The sequence below is a fragment of the Echinococcus granulosus genome, assembly GCF_000524195.1.
Source record: "Echinococcus granulosus chromosome Unknown EG_S00027, whole genome shotgun sequence".
Classification (NCBI taxonomy): domain Eukaryota; kingdom Metazoa; phylum Platyhelminthes; class Cestoda; order Cyclophyllidea; family Taeniidae; genus Echinococcus; species Echinococcus granulosus.
Genome location: NW_020170407.1, coordinates 942,885 through 959,474, shown reverse-complemented (window position 1 = coordinate 959,474; position 16,590 = coordinate 942,885). Strand labels below are relative to the sequence as shown.

Here is a 16,590-nt window from a genome sequence, read left to right as displayed (position 1 = left end):
AGTTGGACTTCATAAATCATACGCGTTCTCTCAGAAATAGGGACTTAGTCAAAAATGGCGATGCTCTATAAAGTATGGCAGTAAAATAGGATTTTTTCACCTTCACTGCCTATGCGAAGCTGTCGCTTACTCCTGAGGAAGCCTACTGCCCTCATCAACGCGTTTACCGTCTTTCTCGTCTCATTCTATGGCAGTCTGAATAGCATCGATGAGTTGGTAAGTAGTGACGTCCTCATTGCGACTTTCCGCCATTTTTAGTTCCCGGTTTTTTTAAATTTGAGTCACGACAGGGCTTCAGACCGGAAAAAGTTGTCTGCACGACGGTATTAGTTGCTAAAATAGTAACTTGGCAAGACGAGTCTCCAGTGTTGGAGACTATTTACTAAGTGTACTGCAAAGACGGATGTGTGGTCAGTAAGAATTGTGAGATATCAGCTAAACGGTAGCTTGTGAACTCAATGAATAGTAGGCAGCAATGATAGAGCTTTGTTTTTGGTTTTGTGACGTCTTTTCGTTGAAGTTACTGTCTAAGATGCCTTAAGACTGTCTTTCCAGTTCCATCAGGAAACGTGTATGGCCAATCAGCTTTGACGCCGTAAGCGGAAGCGTCTGCAACTACGGCGATCGGTAGCTCTGGCGCATAATGAAGAATTGAGAGGCCTGACCTCAACATGGTCTTTAGCCCGAAAACTCTGGATTCGCATTCATCCGACCGGCTTCATGGGAGGACTTTCCAAGTATGACGTTCAGTGAGGTCTGAGTAGTGCAAAACGATGAAAAAGTTTCGAATGGCAACCTACGAGTTCCCAAAACAAAAGAATTGTTGAAACATTCTTCAGAGTTAACATTTGCTGGATTTCTCTGATGTCTCTTAGATCAGAATGACGAGTAGTAGCAGTGGAAATGAAGTCCAGGTTTTTATCTGATTTCCAAAAGAGTTTGCGTTTATCAGGGTGCAAATGGAGCCCGCTCCATTGGATGTGCTTAAGTTTAGACACGGTGTGATCCAAAAATTCACCCTATGCAATGCTTAAACTCAAAATAGCATGCAAGAATATAACAACATAATGGATAGCGGACAGAATAGTGTCCATTACATGCTGGAAAGTAGCCGAGTCTTCAGATGGACAGCTAGTCAGTTGTATTGAAATAACCAATACATCAAACAGGTAACATCTAGGTCCAACTTGGTGCAAAATGTTCCACCATTTAGGATGGCGGAAAAGTCCACCGGGGCAAGGAAGCAGGTAATGGCCAGAACTCCTTCTTCCACGGGACTCTGTATTTCTGAATTGACTGGATGCAGGCGGGTCTAATGCCGATGCAGCATCAGACTACTGATGTAAGATAATCTTTTTCATAAGGCAATGACTAAGACCTGGTAGGAAGGTGAATGTTTGCATGTATGCATGCATGCGCGAATGCACATTCTCACGTACACACAAGCATGCGCATGTCATGTAATCTGGACCTCTATTCGAACAGATTATAACCCTAGGATTTTATGCGACATTCACAAAACATTTATTTTGCTACAGATGGTCTAAATAAATCGAAATATCAGGGATTTCATGCCTTTTAGTTCATGAAATGGTTCTTTACCAGTGAGTTGGCAGAGCGGTTAGAGAAGGGACTAAATGGATTATTTCCATTTAATGATCTGAACTCGTTTTTACATAAAATCACCAATTAACCATTTTATCGAATCAGAGCTATTAAAATGATGTGAAAGTAAAAGAATAAAAATACAGGTGGTGGGGCTATCACTTTGTTTTACTCTTTCAGTATAGAGGTCAGAAATGTTATTTATTGAATTTCACGTTATATTAGATTACGTTACATAGTATTAGGAGTAATGAAGCTGTTTTCATTCATTTCGACTAGCAATGTTTCGAAACCCCACTTAACTCCATATAGTGGTAGGATGTCGAGGGATATCGGTCTAGTGTGCAAGGTTGTTAAAGTTCAAACTATTTCATACCCCCTTTCGTGACCAAAATCATCTGCAAAATTTGCCATTTGGAACAGAGAAGCACCTTTAAAATCCTACAGATGCTACAAAACGCCATATGGGGGTTTTTTTGAAATACTTAGAAGTATAAATTCGGAACTGGGAAGCAAATCGCGTCTAATGATGAGAGCTATCCGCAGGTGCATTTGACAGGCAAAGGCAGTGACACTCTGTGATGAGTAATAGACGGCTGTAGGAATAAGAGAGGGAATGGATAACATGCCGCCTAAGTAAGGCAACCGGTCACTTACAACCCCCTCCCCCATTGTGAACCAATGGCGTGCGGAGCCTGGCCAAGTCAGCAACAATAGCTAAACCCTACAATTAACATCAAACCAATGAACTATGAAGCAGTGCGCGACAGTTCCCGAAACAGCATATCTTTACCAGAAAACCTATTTACACAAACTGTGGTTGTAAGTACTGAAAAGAAATACCAGTCAAAATTTATTTGACCTGGAGTTGATTATAGCGGCGTAAACAAGTCCCAGAAATAACATAACAAGACAACAAGCGAAAAAAGCGTACATTGCTATTGGTATTTATACAGTTCCATTATATCTGAAAAGGTTCAGCGTCACAGCTATGTACACAGTAATTTGACACGGCATCGTGAGAGACTGGAACGAGGGCGGGGAGGGGTAGCTAAATGCAACGCTGAGCGGGGAGAGGGATAGCAACGGCGATGAGTTGGGAGAGACGATGATTTTATTCGATTCGACAGGTGTCGAAATAGAAGGAAGAGCGCACGAGACGCATAGCGGAGTCGTAGGAGCCTGAGAGGACGCTGTCATGCAGCGCCGCCAGCTCCGACTGTACCGCTTGGCTGTCGGGGTCACGTCGTGGGTAGGATGTCTCAGTCAACAGTTTCTCCATTAAGTAGTGCAACCAGTAGAGATTCGTGATGGGACGAAATGGTCGCCAGTTGTTCCTATGGGAAAAAAGCACTCCATTCAGTGCGAAGCCACCCCGTCTTTTAGCCAAGATACGCTATTTTGAATATATGACTACATCACTGACTTGTCTTAGTGACCGGGCCAATTCAAGTACAGAACTCTACAAATAAAATCCTAAAGGGTTATGAACTGGGACCTCCTAATCACTAAAATCCCTGAATTCACGCGTTATTTTGGTGATAACGAATAAGCTAACTTAATAGCATGCTTGGCAAAATCATGTCCCTGAAATGTCTTAATATCACTGAAATTTCCTTACATTTATCCGTAAGCGGAAGTCTCGTGATTAATCATAGCTATCTATAGTTATTGCCGCGAGGAAAATAAAACAATTGAGTTCAAATAAAGGAAATATCGTGAAACCATTCCACAAGGCAATCTCTTAGTTCATCACCATATTACATGAATTACTCTATTATATTTAACTGCTTATTCAGATACCGTTACTGTTTTCATACAGGAACAATGAAACTAAAATCATGTCTTTACTAGCATTCTTCTAAGAAACGAAATGGTCGAATACCACAGGAGATAGCCGATAATGCAACCGAAGACTCGCAAGACAATGGTTCATTCGAAATAAGAAATAAGGATAAATTTCGGTTTGATGCTAAGTTTCATCAGTAAATGGACGCAGTTTTAACTAATTCTCACTAATCTACTAATTTAATCACACTTGTAAATGCTATTTCATTCACAGACAAATAAACTTTTCATCTTCAGAACACATTTTTTCATTTGAGATCTTATTATAAATAATAATTAAGTCCTGGCCGAGGGGTCATACAAGACTTCGAGCCCCAAACATAACGGCGGAACACAGTGGAAAAAAACGGTGTTATAACGATACTTCGATAAACTATTCCGACTTAATATCGAAGATTTGATTTATCCGAGCCCCTAACAGTGAAAGACTGGCTCTATTGAGATGACTTTTATTTCAAGTAGAATTGTAAAAAAATTTACATCCACCAGCTTTCTTCGATGTATTTTAACGACTAGAGAAGAAACAAGCCTCCACACTTTAGCATAAACAAATAGTGCACAACTTTTACGTTCTCTGCTATGACGTTAGTTTTTGGTTCAAATCAACCGCACTATCTTGATTTATAGCCATTTCGTTTCAATCAGATATTCCGAAATTAAGTAAAAGGGCTAAGTTGATTTGTTGACATGAGAATCAAACATTATCTTGATAAGACTAGAAAGCCTAGTAGAGGATCTTTGAGAAAAGTTTAGAATAGGAGTGCACTAGATCAATCAACAGGAAATTATGGGAATACTATGAAATCGTATACCTGAAAATTAATATATTTTATCTATGACCTCTGATCCTAGCCGAAAAAGCACATTTGATACTGAATGGCCTAGTGTAATGATATCGGTCACAGATTTTAGCGCGTCGAATGGAGCACAAAATCAGAGATGTTGATTGGGCATACCCGTTCATATTGCGCATCATTCGGTAAATTTCAAACTGATAGTCACCTTCACATTCGAAAATTTCGGGAGAATCTGACATGTCCACATACACGATGTTGCCTTCTACAAAAAGAAACAAATTAACTAGAGAAATTTATAACGAATTTCTACGAAAAATTCATTAACATCCGTTTAAATATATTTACTAATTTTATTTCATTAGACTGTGTTGTATAACAAAACGTTTAGCACCATCGGCTAGAAAGATAACATATATACAAATTAAACGATCTCTTAATGGGCTTCCATGTCAAATTTTAAAACAAGGGCATACAAGACATATTATGGGTAATTACGAAATGCTAAGCACCTAAAAGAGTAGCGGCAATACGCAAGGTACAGCCTCAAAAACAAACGATTCAAGAGCAGACAAAATCAGTTGGAGGGGTCAATTTTCCTATCACGTCACACGCTCCTAAAATCGATTTCAGTTTGTGTTCACAAATTTCATAAATGCACCTCAATAAGGGGCGCATATAGTCAGAAAGCGGATTCGATATCCGTAGAGAGTTCAATAATAGATAGTCATTTGCAAGTTATTGCACAAAGTTCCAAATTCCTCATATGGAAGGAAACTGATTGAAATGGAAAGGCTTGGCTTCATAGCGGGTGTTATAGCATAAAATGCAAAATGACTAAACCGATTTCACCAAGCACTGATGAATCGAATAACCCTTAATTCTTTAAGTTAATAGAGACATCCAGTAGGATAAATGAAGCGCATACCATGGCAGAGACGAGAGACCGTGAAATCGATTATGCAGACACGCACACCCTCCGTCTGCACAGAGTAGCTGACTCCGTTGACGCGGTAGCGCAGTTTTGTCTGTTTTGTAGGCTTCACGAGGACGTTAAGCCAATGGAGATCACGATGCTCGAACTGCAGCGCCGACTCCGCCGCCGCTAGGGACAGAGTTATCTGCTCAATCACCGAACGCGCCTCGCGGTAAGAAGAAAACTAGAAGAGGGCCAAAGCTCTAAGTGGGATTCATAGGAAAGAAAAACTTTGTGGGTATCAGACTGTGTACAGATCGAGCCAAGTATGATGTCCGAACCTATAATTCACGCCACTACATTAAGACAGGAATACATGTCTTTCCATCGATAGAAAGTGTCCTCGTGATACGAGACATTTTGGGAGGAGATAAAGCGTGAAACCTTTTATGCAGCGGTCAAAATACCCCATCAAATGATCAGGAGCAACTTATAAGTGAAAGACTCCACACCCGAGAAACTGCCGAAAAAAACTACTTATTTGTTGGCAAACTTTTATGATCGCAGCTGAACATACTCGGACTCAGTAGTTCCGATCCATGGTTATCAGATCAGTGTTACTAGTAGTCGACTTGACCAAAGAATCCTTATTCGACCGCGTTACTGAATAGGAATCAAGGTAATTCCAAATGGGTTTAGTGGATACGAATAGCTCTGGACGTAAATAAGGTCCCACGCCATCAAAAACAATGAGCATAGTCGAGCAAATTCAGGAAATTCTACGAATCCGTGTTCCGAACTAACCAATGCGTCAAAATTAATGTAGGGATCACTGATAGTCCAGTAGTATGAGTGACAGATATAGTTATCAAATGCACGAAAAATAATGATCATGAGCAAATGAATTTCAGCATTTTAGGTAGCGAAAAAAAAGATCATGGCGCCGTGTTGAATATTATCCAAGTTGATCAAAGGTACGGGTAGCAAATTCACTCGGCTTCAAATCAAATTCTTTTAGACCATGATTGGTGGGCACTACATGGAATTTCTTGATTAATAGACATATCCCCTTAATTCCACAAGTCCAAATTAGTTACTGTAACCACACAGAGATATTCTAATGGGCATAGAAAAACCAATGGTATGTACCACTTGAAAGTGAAGTCGTTTCACATGTTGGACACCAGTTAAGCTACAGAGCTCAATGGAGGGGGTTAAGTTGCAAATATTCAAGCTTTTATACAGTTCTCAAACAAGACCTTCTTTAGGCAGAATTTTAAAGTCAGATCCACAAATCCAGATCGAGTGAGCGTAACGGTAGCAACAAAACTGCACCCCTAGTGTAGCATGCCCTTAAGATACAACAGCAGCGACTAGGTTGCTCACACTGGCTTTTCGGGTTAACTAGGTCACGGCGAATCAGTGAAGCCAGCCTCACTGAAATACGCGTAAGCATGGAGACGTACGCACGAACGCTATTTAGGTGCATGAGCACGCACACAAAGATGCTTGCAGTAACAGTCATAGTAACAAGCACATCCTGCATAGAATCGAAATAGAATCAAGCCAAAAAAAAAAAAAATACTCTGGAAACAAAAGTAGCTCAGGATGAATGGGACCTGTCATTGAGAAGTTTCCCTCTGGAGAACAAATAGATTATTAAGAAATCAGAAATAAGTAAATACATGAGAATGACACTATCCAACTGAGAAACAACTTACTTTGATAGTGCCCAGGGGCTTGCCAGCATAGTCAAATTCGAGTATCATCCATTCCTGAGATCTTGGGAGGAAATCGAGACATTCGTTGTCAGAGCCGTGCTCTGCTTCGTACTTTTTCCAAGCGGCAGTCAATTCTGCTGGCCACTTGCCACAAACAATAGCGGCTCTAAAAAGCAGCATATGGTTAGGTGTTAGTGAAACTACGTCCTTGGTAAAATCTGTAGAGCGGGACAGACGAAAGCTGCATACCTCCGCAGTTGAATGAAATTGACCGTTCTATTTTGGCGGTACCTGAAGCCAAGTTCTGTGAGTTGTCTGGAAACAGCAAAACAATGTCAAAGCCGACAGTATCCGATGTAAGGCGACATTAATAGCCGGTACAAAAGATAACATACTTTGAAATGAAAACTTCTGGATATACACGACGTGATTCCATTTGCTTTTCCCCATTAACAGGAATATTACCATCGATGGGAAATACTTTAATAACACAGGTTTTGTTAGCTTGAAAGACTTCACCGTAGACCCCCTCACCAATCTTGGAAATATTTTCCAAGCTTCTAGCGAAAATGTTATAGCAAATGATAATGGAACTTACTCTGCATCGAAGAAAGATGAAAACGATCGAACTTCCGTTTGACCACAAAGTTCTAGTAATTTTGTCCGGGGATCACCAACTATAGATTGAGTCTAAAACAAAAAACGGGAGCTGAATACGGCTAAATCAGTATATTAAAAGGAATTCATAATGATAACCAACCAAGCGTAATAAGCAACATAAAAAGAGGCGGAACGTACGAAAAACGACTCATCAGTATTCCCAGAAGAGCTAAATTCAGATATTTCCAGCGCTCCTTCTGCATCAAACTCAATTTTTCGAGCATTCAATCGTTTGATTTTCGCTGCTTGGTCTTTACTCAAAGATCGGAAACGACGCGGTGAGAAAAGTGGTGACAGCACAGGTTCGCTATGCCGGAAATGAAAAAGACGTCCACCGAAATTTTCGCGATTCTCTAAATCAGATGTCCCATTCGATGATACGCTCCAAGCATCAATTTCGATATTCTTTTTCGGAGGAGTAGAACGGTTGGGAGTTCGGTTACCGTTAAAGTTCCGAAGTCTGCTCCTTATATCAGGAGTTTTCGATACTCGTAAAGAATGACGCGTCGGTTTCCTAGTCTTGTGTACATCATCACAGATCTGATTTACGTAAGAACGCGACCGCAGTCGCATAGTACCGACAAGTGACAATACGACGCCTAAACAATTTAACAAAAATGCCTATCCTAAAGCGTGCTAAAATATGAATTTCAAACCAAAATGTGGAACTTTCCAGAAAAAAAACTAGTTGGACTTCATAAATCATACGCGTTCTCTCAGAAATAGGGACTTAGTCAAAAATGGCGATGCTCTATAAAGTATGGCAGTAAAATAGGATTTTTTCACCTTCACTGCCTATGCGAAGCTGTCGCTTACTCCTGAGGAAGCCTACTGCCCTCATCAACGCGTTTACCGTCTTTCTCGTCTCATTCTATGGCAGTCTGAATAGCATCGATGAGTTGGTAAGTAGTGACGTCCTCATTGCGACTTTCCGCCATTTTTAGTTCCCGGTTTTTTTAAATTTGAGTCACGACAGGGCTTCAGACCGGAAAAAGTTGTCTGCACGACGGTATTAGTTGCTAAAATAGTAACTTGGCAAGACGAGTCTCCAGTGTTGGAGACTATTTACTAAGTGTACTGCAAAGACGGATGTGTGGTCAGTAAGAATTGTGAGATATCAGCTAAACGGTAGCTTGTGAACTCAATGAATAGTAGGCAGCAATGATAGAGCTTTGTTTTTGGTTTTGTGACGTCTTTTCGTTGAAGTTACTGTCTAAGATGCCTTAAGACTGTCTTTCCAGTTCCATCAGGAAACGTGTATGGCCAATCAGCTTTGACGCCGTAAGCGGAAGCGTCTGCAACTACGGCGATCGGTAGCTCTGGCGCATAATGAAGAATTGAGAGGCCTGACCTCAACATGGTCTTTAGCCCGAAAACTCTGGATTCGCATTCATCCGACCGGCTTCATGGGAGGACTTTCCAAGTATGACGTTCAGTGAGGTCTGAGTAGTGCAAAACGATGAAAAAGTTTCGAATGGCAACCTACGAGTTCCCAAAACAAAAGAATTGTTGAAACATTCTTCAGAGTTAACATTTGCTGGATTTCTCTGATGTCTCTTAGATCAGAATGACGAGTAGTAGCAGTGGAAATGAAGTCCAGGTTTTTATCTGATTTCCAAAAGAGTTTGCGTTTATCAGGGTGCAAATGGAGCCCGCTCCATTGGATGTGCTTAAGTTTAGACACGGTGTGATCCAAAAATTCACCCTATGCAATGCTTAAACTCAAAATAGCATGCAAGAATATAACAACATAATGGATAGCGGACAGAATAGTGTCCATTACATGCTGGAAAGTAGCCGAGTCTTCAGATGGACAGCTAGTCAGTTGTATTGAAATAACCAATACATCAAACAGGTAACATCTAGGTCCAACTTGGTGCAAAATGTTCCACCATTTAGGATGGCGGAAAAGTCCACCGGGGCAAGGAAGCAGGTAATGGCCAGAACTCCTTCTTCCACGGGACTCTGTATTTCTGAATTGACTGGATGCAGGCGGGTCTAATGCCGATGCAGCATCAGACTACTGATGTAAGATAATCTTTTTCATAAGGCAATGACTAAGACCTGGTAGGAAGGTGAATGTTTGCATGTATGCATGCATGCGCGAATGCACATTCTCACGTACACACAAGCATGCGCATGTCATGTAATCTGGACCTCTATTCGAACAGATTATAACCCTAGGATTTTATGCGACATTCACAAAACATTTATTTTGCTACAGATGGTCTAAATAAATCGAAATATCAGGGATTTCATGCCTTTTAGTTCATGAAATGGTTCTTTACCAGTGAGTTGGCAGAGCGGTTAGAGAAGGGACTAAATGGATTATTTCCATTTAATGATCTGAACTCGTTTTTACATAAAATCACCAATTAACCATTTTATCGAATCAGAGCTATTAAAATGATGTGAAAGTAAAAGAATAAAAATACAGGTGGTGGGGCTATCACTTTGTTTTACTCTTTCAGTATAGAGGTCAGAAATGTTATTTATTGAATTTCACGTTATATTAGATTACGTTACATAGTATTAGGAGTAATGAAGCTGTTTTCATTCATTTCGACTAGCAATGTTTCGAAACCCCACTTAACTCCATATAGTGGTAGGATGTCGAGGGATATCGGTCTAGTGTGCAAGGTTGTTAAAGTTCAAACTATTTCATACCCCCTTTCGTGACCAAAATCATCTGCAAAATTTGCCATTTGGAACAGAGAAGCACCTTTAAAATCCTACAGATGCTACAAAACGCCATATGGGGGTTTTTTTGAAATACTTAGAAGTATAAATTCGGAACTGGGAAGCAAATCGCGTCTAATGATGAGAGCTATCCGCAGGTGCATTTGACAGGCAAAGGCAGTGACACTCTGTGATGAGTAATAGACGGCTGTAGGAATAAGAGAGGGAATGGATAACATGCCGCCTAAGTAAGGCAACCGGTCACTTACAACCCCCTCCCCCATTGTGAACCAATGGCGTGCGGAGCCTGGCCAAGTCAGCAACAATAGCTAAACCCTACAATTAACATCAAACCAATGAACTATGAAGCAGTGCGCGACAGTTCCCGAAACAGCATATCTTTACCAGAAAACCTATTTACACAAACTGTGGTTGTAAGTACTGAAAAGAAATACCAGTCAAAATTTATTTGACCTGGAGTTGATTATAGCGGCGTAAACAAGTCCCAGAAATAACATAACAAGACAACAAGCGAAAAAAGCGTACATTGCTATTGGTATTTATACAGTTCCATTATATCTGAAAAGGTTCAGCGTCACAGCTATGTACACAGTAATTTGACACGGCATCGTGAGAGACTGGAACGAGGGCGGGGAGGGGTAGCTAAATGCAACGCTGAGCGGGGAGAGGGATAGCAACGGCGATGAGTTGGGAGAGACGATGATTTTATTCGATTCGACAGGTGTCGAAATAGAAGGAAGAGCGCACGAGACGCATAGCGGAGTCGTAGGAGCCTGAGAGGACGCTGTCATGCAGCGCCGCCAGCTCCGACTGTACCGCTTGGCTGTCGGGGTCACGTCGTGGGTAGGATGTCTCAGTCAACAGTTTCTCCATTAAGTAGTGCAACCAGTAGAGATTCGTGATGGGACGAAATGGTCGCCAGTTGTTCCTATGGGAAAAAAGCACTCCATTCAGTGCGAAGCCACCCCGTCTTTTAGCCAAGATACGCTATTTTGAATATATGACTACATCACTGACTTGTCTTAGTGACCGGGCCAATTCAAGTACAGAACTCTACAAATAAAATCCTAAAGGGTTATGAACTGGGACCTCCTAATCACTAAAATCCCTGAATTCACGCGTTATTTTGGTGATAACGAATAAGCTAACTTAATAGCATGCTTGGCAAAATCATGTCCCTGAAATGTCTTAATATCACTGAAATTTCCTTACATTTATCCGTAAGCGGAAGTCTCGTGATTAATCATAGCTATCTATAGTTATTGCCGCGAGGAAAATAAAACAATTGAGTTCAAATAAAGGAAATATCGTGAAACCATTCCACAAGGCAATCTCTTAGTTCATCACCATATTACATGAATTACTCTATTATATTTAACTGCTTATTCAGATACCGTTACTGTTTTCATACAGGAACAATGAAACTAAAATCATGTCTTTACTAGCATTCTTCTAAGAAACGAAATGGTCGAATACCACAGGAGATAGCCGATAATGCAACCGAAGACTCGCAAGACAATGGTTCATTCGAAATAAGAAATAAGGATAAATTTCGGTTTGATGCTAAGTTTCATCAGTAAATGGACGCAGTTTTAACTAATTCTCACTAATCTACTAATTTAATCACACTTGTAAATGCTATTTCATTCACAGACAAATAAACTTTTCATCTTCAGAACACATTTTTTCATTTGAGATCTTATTATAAATAATAATTAAGTCCTGGCCGAGGGGTCATACAAGACTTCGAGCCCCAAACATAACGGCGGAACACAGTGGAAAAAAACGGTGTTATAACGATACTTCGATAAACTATTCCGACTTAATATCGAAGATTTGATTTATCCGAGCCCCTAACAGTGAAAGACTGGCTCTATTGAGATGACTTTTATTTCAAGTAGAATTGTAAAAAAATTTACATCCACCAGCTTTCTTCGATGTATTTTAACGACTAGAGAAGAAACAAGCCTCCACACTTTAGCATAAACAAATAGTGCACAACTTTTACGTTCTCTGCTATGACGTTAGTTTTTGGTTCAAATCAACCGCACTATCTTGATTTATAGCCATTTCGTTTCAATCAGATATTCCGAAATTAAGTAAAAGGGCTAAGTTGATTTGTTGACATGAGAATCAAACATTATCTTGATAAGACTAGAAAGCCTAGTAGAGGATCTTTGAGAAAAGTTTAGAATAGGAGTGCACTAGATCAATCAACAGGAAATTATGGGAATACTATGAAATCGTATACCTGAAAATTAATATATTTTATCTATGACCTCTGATCCTAGCCGAAAAAGCACATTTGATACTGAATGGCCTAGTGTAATGATATCGGTCACAGATTTTAGCGCGTCGAATGGAGCACAAAATCAGAGATGTTGATTGGGCATACCCGTTCATATTGCGCATCATTCGGTAAATTTCAAACTGATAGTCACCTTCACATTCGAAAATTTCGGGAGAATCTGACATGTCCACATACACGATGTTGCCTTCTACAAAAAGAAACAAATTAACTAGAGAAATTTATAACGAATTTCTACGAAAAATTCATTAACATCCGTTTAAATATATTTACTAATTTTATTTCATTAGACTGTGTTGTATAACAAAACGTTTAGCACCATCGGCTAGAAAGATAACATATATACAAATTAAACGATCTCTTAATGGGCTTCCATGTCAAATTTTAAAACAAGGGCATACAAGACATATTATGGGTAATTACGAAATGCTAAGCACCTAAAAGAGTAGCGGCAATACGCAAGGTACAGCCTCAAAAACAAACGATTCAAGAGCAGACAAAATCAGTTGGAGGGGTCAATTTTCCTATCACGTCACACGCTCCTAAAATCGATTTCAGTTTGTGTTCACAAATTTCATAAATGCACCTCAATAAGGGGCGCATATAGTCAGAAAGCGGATTCGATATCCGTAGAGAGTTCAATAATAGATAGTCATTTGCAAGTTATTGCACAAAGTTCCAAATTCCTCATATGGAAGGAAACTGATTGAAATGGAAAGGCTTGGCTTCATAGCGGGTGTTATAGCATAAAATGCAAAATGACTAAACCGATTTCACCAAGCACTGATGAATCGAATAACCCTTAATTCTTTAAGTTAATAGAGACATCCAGTAGGATAAATGAAGCGCATACCATGGCAGAGACGAGAGACCGTGAAATCGATTATGCAGACACGCACACCCTCCGTCTGCACAGAGTAGCTGACTCCGTTGACGCGGTAGCGCAGTTTTGTCTGTTTTGTAGGCTTCACGAGGACGTTAAGCCAATGGAGATCACGATGCTCGAACTGCAGCGCCGACTCCGCCGCCGCTAGGGACAGAGTTATCTGCTCAATCACCGAACGCGCCTCGCGGTAAGAAGAAAACTAGAAGAGGGCCAAAGCTCTAAGTGGGATTCATAGGAAAGAAAAACTTTGTGGGTATCAGACTGTGTACAGATCGAGCCAAGTATGATGTCCGAACCTATAATTCACGCCACTACATTAAGACAGGAATACATGTCTTTCCATCGATAGAAAGTGTCCTCGTGATACGAGACATTTTGGGAGGAGATAAAGCGTGAAACCTTTTATGCAGCGGTCAAAATACCCCATCAAATGATCAGGAGCAACTTATAAGTGAAAGACTCCACACCCGAGAAACTGCCGAAAAAAACTACTTATTTGTTGGCAAACTTTTATGATCGCAGCTGAACATACTCGGACTCAGTAGTTCCGATCCATGGTTATCAGATCAGTGTTACTAGTAGTCGACTTGACCAAAGAATCCTTATTCGACCGCGTTACTGAATAGGAATCAAGGTAATTCCAAATGGGTTTAGTGGATACGAATAGCTCTGGACGTAAATAAGGTCCCACGCCATCAAAAACAATGAGCATAGTCGAGCAAATTCAGGAAATTCTACGAATCCGTGTTCCGAACTAACCAATGCGTCAAAATTAATGTAGGGATCACTGATAGTCCAGTAGTATGAGTGACAGATATAGTTATCAAATGCACGAAAAATAATGATCATGAGCAAATGAATTTCAGCATTTTAGGTAGCGAAAAAAAAGATCATGGCGCCGTGTTGAATATTATCCAAGTTGATCAAAGGTACGGGTAGCAAATTCACTCGGCTTCAAATCAAATTCTTTTAGACCATGATTGGTGGGCACTACATGGAATTTCTTGATTAATAGACATATCCCCTTAATTCCACAAGTCCAAATTAGTTACTGTAACCACACAGAGATATTCTAATGGGCATAGAAAAACCAATGGTATGTACCACTTGAAAGTGAAGTCGTTTCACATGTTGGACACCAGTTAAGCTACAGAGCTCAATGGAGGGGGTTAAGTTGCAAATATTCAAGCTTTTATACAGTTCTCAAACAAGACCTTCTTTAGGCAGAATTTTAAAGTCAGATCCACAAATCCAGATCGAGTGAGCGTAACGGTAGCAACAAAACTGCACCCCTAGTGTAGCATGCCCTTAAGATACAACAGCAGCGACTAGGTTGCTCACACTGGCTTTTCGGGTTAACTAGGTCACGGCGAATCAGTGAAGCCAGCCTCACTGAAATACGCGTAAGCATGGAGACGTACGCACGAACGCTATTTAGGTGCATGAGCACGCACACAAAGATGCTTGCAGTAACAGTCATAGTAACAAGCACATCCTGCATAGAATCGAAATAGAATCAAGCCAAAAAAAAAAAAAATACTCTGGAAACAAAAGTAGCTCAGGATGAATGGGACCTGTCATTGAGAAGTTTCCCTCTGGAGAACAAATAGATTATTAAGAAATCAGAAATAAGTAAATACATGAGAATGACACTATCCAACTGAGAAACAACTTACTTTGATAGTGCCCAGGGGCTTGCCAGCATAGTCAAATTCGAGTATCATCCATTCCTGAGATCTTGGGAGGAAATCGAGACATTCGTTGTCAGAGCCGTGCTCTGCTTCGTACTTTTTCCAAGCGGCAGTCAATTCTGCTGGCCACTTGCCACAAACAATAGCGGCTCTAAAAAGCAGCATATGGTTAGGTGTTAGTGAAACTACGTCCTTGGTAAAATCTGTAGAGCGGGACAGACGAAAGCTGCATACCTCCGCAGTTGAATGAAATTGACCGTTCTATTTTGGCGGTACCTGAAGCCAAGTTCTGTGAGTTGTCTGGAAACAGCAAAACAATGTCAAAGCCGACAGTATCCGATGTAAGGCGACATTAATAGCCGGTACAAAAGATAACATACTTTGAAATGAAAACTTCTGGATATACACGACGTGATTCCATTTGCTTTTCCCCATTAACAGGAATATTACCATCGATGGGAAATACTTTAATAACACAGGTTTTGTTAGCTTGAAAGACTTCACCGTAGACCCCCTCACCAATCTTGGAAATATTTTCCAAGCTTCTAGCGAAAATGTTATAGCAAATGATAATGGAACTTACTCTGCATCGAAGAAAGATGAAAACGATCGAACTTCCGTTTGACCACAAAGTTCTAGTAATTTTGTCCGGGGATCACCAACTATAGATTGAGTCTAAAACAAAAAACGGGAGCTGAATACGGCTAAATCAGTATATTAAAAGGAATTCATAATGATAACCAACCAAGCGTAATAAGCAACATAAAAAGAGGCGGAACGTACGAAAAACGACTCATCAGTATTCCCAGAAGAGCTAAATTCAGATATTTCCAGCGCTCCTTCTGCATCAAACTCAATTTTTCGAGCATTCAATCGTTTGATTTTCGCTGCTTGGTCTTTACTCAAAGATCGGAAACGACGCGGTGAGAAAAGTGGTGACAGCACAGGTTCGCTATGCCGGAAATGAAAAAGACGTCCACCGAAATTTTCGCGATTCTCTAAATCAGATGTCCCATTCGATGATACGCTCCAAGCATCAATTTCGATATTCTTTTTCGGAGGAGTAGAACGGTTGGGAGTTCGGTTACCGTTAAAGTTCCGAAGTCTGCTCCTTATATCAGGAGTTTTCGATACTCGTAAAGAATGACGCGTCGGTTTCCTAGTCTTGTGTACATCATCACAGATCTGATTTACGTAAGAACGCGACCGCAGTCGCATAGTACCGACAAGTGACAATACGACGCCTAAACAATTTAACAAAAATGCCTATCCTAAAGCGTGCTAAAATATGAATTTCAAACCAAAATGTGGAACTTTCCAGAAAAAAAACTACCAGATTTACTTCGTGAACAAATGATAGACGATAGCGGCTGCGAAAGCACAACGAACACTAAAGCCAGTATAAAAACCAGTAAAAAGTGGATTCCAGCATTTCCATTTCTATTGGCAGGTTTAAAAGAG

At 40.4% G+C, this 16,590-nt stretch overlaps 2 protein-coding genes across 2 annotated transcripts in view; one reads left to right on the top strand and one right to left on the bottom strand. All coding sequences in view use genetic code 11, as the record gives it.

The window, feature by feature from the left end:
• Positions 1-2,719: 2,719 nt before the first annotated feature.
• On the bottom strand, positions 2,720-16,347 carry EGR_04434 (Serine/threonine-protein kinase haspin; the record flags this gene model as incomplete). The annotated part of the gene is given in 19 exon segments (XM_024493683.1): positions 2,720-2,942; positions 4,410-4,512; positions 5,176-5,407; positions 6,602-6,671; positions 6,783-6,868; positions 6,885-7,050; positions 7,134-7,199; positions 7,280-7,444; positions 7,483-7,574; positions 7,683-8,084; positions 9,405-9,542; positions 10,992-11,172; positions 12,640-12,742; positions 13,406-13,637; positions 15,115-15,280; positions 15,364-15,429; positions 15,510-15,674; positions 15,713-15,804; positions 15,913-16,347. 19 exon segments carry the CDS (start codon positions 16,345-16,347, stop codon positions 2,720-2,722), a joined length of 3,183 nt encoding a protein of 1,060 aa, XP_024352004.1.
• Positions 16,348-16,482: 135 nt separating this feature from the next.
• The window catches only part of EGR_04433 (hypothetical protein), a gene marked incomplete at both ends in the record, with an annotated part of 5,629 nt that continues 5,521 nt past the window's right edge, over positions 16,483-16,590 (top strand). Inside the window, one exon of the mRNA XM_024493682.1 lies at positions 16,483-16,547. Coding sequence (XP_024352003.1) covers positions 16,483-16,547 — 65 coding nt within the window. The remainder of the gene's footprint in view (positions 16,548-16,590) is intronic.